This window comes from Nelumbo lutea, chromosome 5, assembly GCF_056320005.1.
Source record: "Nelumbo lutea isolate HS-2025 chromosome 5, American lotus-T2T, whole genome shotgun sequence".
Lineage (NCBI taxonomy): Eukaryota > Viridiplantae > Streptophyta > Magnoliopsida > Proteales > Nelumbonaceae > Nelumbo > Nelumbo lutea.
In genome coordinates, this window is record NC_142688.1 from 31,926,905 (window position 1) to 31,931,657 (window position 4,753).

Genomic DNA, 4,753 nt, shown 5'->3' on the forward strand with positions numbered 1-4,753 from the left:
GATTGACCCAATGAAGTAAAAACGTACGTGCAGCATTACTGCTTCGACTAACCTGTTGGCCCATCAGAGTTGCAGTATCACCGGCCGGTTGATCTTGTGCCATCTCCTTTATATCTAAATACTTAGCTGAAATACTAAAAGAACAGCTAGACCCCCTGCCAGATTAATTAAATGTCTGAGTCTGATGGGTTTTTACTGGTTTAATTAAACGATCATCGAATCATGTTCAATTCTTCATCTGGCTGACTAACAAGTAACATCCCCAATCTATAGGATCAGACTGAAAACAGTACTCCAGAGCTAGAGGATAGCTGGTCCAACCTACCAATCTTGTTGCATGGCTATCTCCTTTGTGTGTGTGTGTGTGAGAGAGAGAGAGAAGATTAAGTAATAAATGCCAACTAAAGACCAAATATAATGTTTTATTAGATATAAGAATCTTATGTCACTAGCTACAGGTACAACGTTAATTACTTTACATCACTGCCTTCCCACTGTGTCCCTATCGTCATTAGAATCTGATTAATGCGAGCAACACATGAGCTGGCGAGCAGCTTCAAGAGGAAGATGAATTCGAAGCTTGCAGAGTCCAGCCACTAGGAACCATTAGCGGCATTTCATTGTAGTAAACCACACACGGACTTTCATGGTTGTGGACACCCTCATAAGTCGTTATCACGTAGCTCGAATCTTCTCGGTCCCTCTCCACTCTCTTCTTCACATTGCACCCTCCACTTGAGCAACGATAGTAATTCCTGGGTAAACAGCATCGATCAAATCATCCTCCATGGTATCTAGACACCACTGTCAGCTTAATTATCAAATAACAAGTTCACTTCAATTCTTCTACTTGAGCAAGGATATTTGTGTTATGGGGTGTATGGTGTGAGACGATTCTTGATCAGCTTCAAGTAGTATATATGAAGTGTGAACCCTCTCAGGTTTCACAAGCTGAATCTTACAAAAGATGTGAATAAATAAATAAATTAACAATACTGGTAGCTAGAGCAGACATGTAGCAAACTTGGATTGCTGTCGGCAATGTTTTCTCTGATCATATATCTAAGCTATTATCGACAAATTTCCAGGACTGGATCGAATATGCATCACCAGTGGAGACTGGAGAGAAAGACAAACAAAGTAGCTGAGTATTTGGCTCCACCTTGTCTCAATGGTGACGCTTTTATTGTGTCCTAGCTCTTTTATTCTCACTCGTGAACTTGCTTGTATGATCGATCTATAAGGGGTGAGATGGGTATGCATATGCACATACATTACACATACATAGAGACAAACACACACACACACTAGAAATAAGAGAGCACAGAACACGGGTTAGATAGGAACAATGTCTAAGAGTATCAACTAATATTATCAATAGATCTATAGTACTATTCTATATCAAAAATTAAACTTTTGCTTCATTTATAGAGGGAGGAAAGGCTCCTTTCTGCTGTGGATAGAAGAGCCACGTCGCCCATGTTATCCACCATCAAAGGGAGGAGAGGAAGGAGCCTACTCTTCCACCTTTTAATAAAAAGGAGCCAGCTAGCGGCCCAAGTGACCTCACCTCCCCTCAGTCTATACACAGTTGATGATGAGTTCATCAAAATGATCTATCTATCTATGCAGTTTTGAAGTGATTAATTAGTACATAAAAATGGAATTTAATTAAACTACAAGTACTACTTCCTAATCTTCCTTGCATAACTAAGTACTGCTGTTAGCAGTATTTTAACAATGACCCAGTTGATGAAGGACAGAAATCAGAATGAAGGAGCCGCCCCCCTTGAAAATATGGTTAAGTTTCCTAGTAGAATCCACACACCAACTATTCAACACACCTTACGTTCTCTTGGGGACGTGAAGGATCCAAAAGGAAGGCTATGAGATAGTCGTCGTTGCCATAATTGATAATTGATCAGATCTAGTACAGGAGGTAGTATGTGACAAGATTACTTCTTTGCCTAGTGTTCCTCAATCAGAGAACTGCTCTCTCCCTCTCTCTCTCTCTACACACACACACTTTATAACAAATTAGAACTGAGAAGGTAAATCCAAGACATTAGTAAAACCTAGTCCTACAATTGATAGGCAATAGCATCCAAACCCACAATAGGCGAACTATACTTGGTTAAAGCAACTCAGAAATATCTATAACATAGGCAGCTCAAAATAAGCAGATCCCTGTTCAAGTCATCACCATTAGCATCATCAACCAACAGCTTAATTGTCCAACTTTGCTCTAACCAAAGAGATATAAGATCGGTAGGTTTAGACACATACAAACAGTTAGAATCATCATAAATATATACATAGTCGTATAGCGGTTTTGGGTTTCGCTGTTACCTTGGATTTGGACTGTTCTTGACCGTCTTCTTCCCGTATTTCCTCCACTTGAATCCATCATCCATGATTTCAAGCTCGGATTTGGTTCTAAATGCAATCCTGAAGCCTGCATCCATCTTAATTTTCTTCAGCCCACCTTTGCATTTTCTGCAACCACATGAACAAACAACCAGGAGAGTGAAAATCATGTTTAATTATTCAAAAACCCATCTAGCTTTCACAGTAAAATCAAGTAGCTATCACTTGCATGCTACTACTTCTGGGTGTCGGTGCCACGTTCCGAACCGAGTCGTCGGTGTACCGGACTGAGCCATCGATAATCTTTTCCGGCAAAACTGGGTTCGCCAAGTGACATCCGATAAGGTGGTTTGACGTCGAATCTTCTTCCGATCCGTCTTCGAGAGCCAGATAATCAGAAAGTTCGAACTCCGGCTGGCCATGATAGTCCACTAAATAATTATAATTGAGCATCGGATTAGGGTTGAAATTGGGGTCTGCAGGAAGGAAGTCTGTTGCCAGGAAAGTGGAGTCGGACATGGCGGAAGGTGGAGATGAAGAAGGAGAGTTCGGATGGGGTACGCTTTGGCTTTGGGGTTTTGATTATTTGGTGCATAATAAGCGTGCATTCTGCTTGGATTAAATATTATCTCTCTCTTTGGGACGCTTTCGTGGATACCTTCGTGGAGGGATGTGGTGATCGTTCTCCATTGGTCCACGTGTCATGCCTTGATGTGGAAGGTGGACCCACCCTACGTTATCAAGGTGACGCACGTTTTTTCTTCTCTTTGGACCACTCAGATGGGTTTGTCGTTTTATGACACCTTTTATCATCGGTGCGACTATTTGGTGGATTCAGTCGAGTATGATTCGGTACAGCTTGGTGCAATAAAAAGCTTTATCCTTCATCTCCTGGTTTTGTTTTGTTTACTGTGTTTAGTTTCACTCTTGTCAATCTTATTCTGTTATTCCAAACTTTGGTTTTCTGGAATTATGGCCCCATTTGGAATTCCTCTCCTTTTTGGGTCGGACAATCAGCTGTTTTGGGCTCTGGGGTGTACTGATTTGAGATGGCTGGAACTGGAATCGTTTAGTTAATTAACTATTTGACAAAGAAAATTCGGTAAAATCATATAGAAGAAAAGGGGGAAAGTGGGTATGGATTCATCTATAGATTAATACAGGACTAGAGATTTGACATGATTTCTTTATATTAATTTAATAGCTTTGGATTGGATTTACAAGTTCACATAAGCATCAATCCTCTAGCAAAGAAGCTTCCCAAATTGCAGCTTTTCTACGAGGGTATTCCGGTGTTCACACTACTCCACCGTCTGTTTAACCCTTGCCACGTGGTAAAAAACAGAACCAGAATGACCCAGGTTTGGGGGGGAGAGACCACCAAGCAAGACTCAAGATAAAAATATTTGGCTCTTTTGGGCTCACAGAGACTTAACCACAATGACGACCCAGGTTTGTATTATATTGTATTCCACTGGGATGCTTAAATTTAATGCTGCAAAAGTTAGAATATAGACTATTCTAGCAGATCGATGATGATTTTGACCATTAATTAAAGGCCTAGCTTCACTGTGATTAGCTAATTGGGAGGGAAGAATCAGAGATAACATGTAAAGCTGACTTGGAGTAATTAACGATCATTGAAGAAGTAGCCAAAATAGACTTGAAAGGTGGGCTAGATTGACCACATCATCTTCCACGTGGCAATTTTGGCTATATATACATATATATATACACAACATATACAACCAGCCTTTGACTGGATAAAATAAGTACTAGACTGTTACCAATGGTGAATTGGTGATGACTGATGACCATTTTCATTTCCTTAACCAGAAACAAATTAATTAAAATGAGAGAGGGATAGAGAGAAAACATGGGGCAGGACAGGACTATATATGCATGTGTTACCAATTAGGTTTCTTTCTCTATTCAACCTAGCAAATTTCTGCCCTCATGGAGTATATATTGTGGTCAATCTTGATTCTTGACCATCCACACAGTACAGAGGACTCTCTGAAGTGCCCAGTAGCTAGTCTCTGTCATTCAATCTACCTCAACCTTATCCTCTCCACCTTCTTTGAATAATATTAGCTCTCAAATTAAAAGTTGCTATTTTTTAATATAATAATTGCTCAAAAAGGGCTTATTCTGAACATGTGGGATGGGCTTTTAGGGTGGACCTCTAGCTAGTTATATGTGATTATTAATTCAAATATATATATATATATATATATATATATATATATATATATATGCATTTAATTTACACCAAAATACAACCTTGTCTCATTTCTGTAATTTTGTGGTTAATGGTTCGTCTCTGTGTCCGTATGTGGGAAACCTGCTTAAAACCCTAGAATATAGGGCTGGCAGACGTACACCA

The 4,753-nt window shown here is 39.8% G+C and overlaps 1 protein-coding gene across 1 annotated transcript; it reads right to left on the reverse strand.

Moving 5' to 3' along the window:
- Nucleotides 1–402: 402 nt before the first annotated feature.
- On the reverse strand, nt 403–2,962 carry LOC148851476 (putative WRKY transcription factor 51). Its single transcript, XM_088942461.1, has 3 exons — nt 2,597–2,962; nt 2,350–2,496; nt 403–755 (listed from the first exon to the last, which is right to left on the reverse strand). The coding sequence occupies exons 1-3, from the start codon at nt 2,884–2,886 to the stop codon at nt 557–559; spliced, it is 636 nt and encodes a 211-aa protein (XP_088798587.1). The 5' UTR covers nt 2,887–2,962; the 3' UTR covers nt 403–556.
- Nucleotides 2,963–4,753: the final 1,791 nt, after the last annotated feature.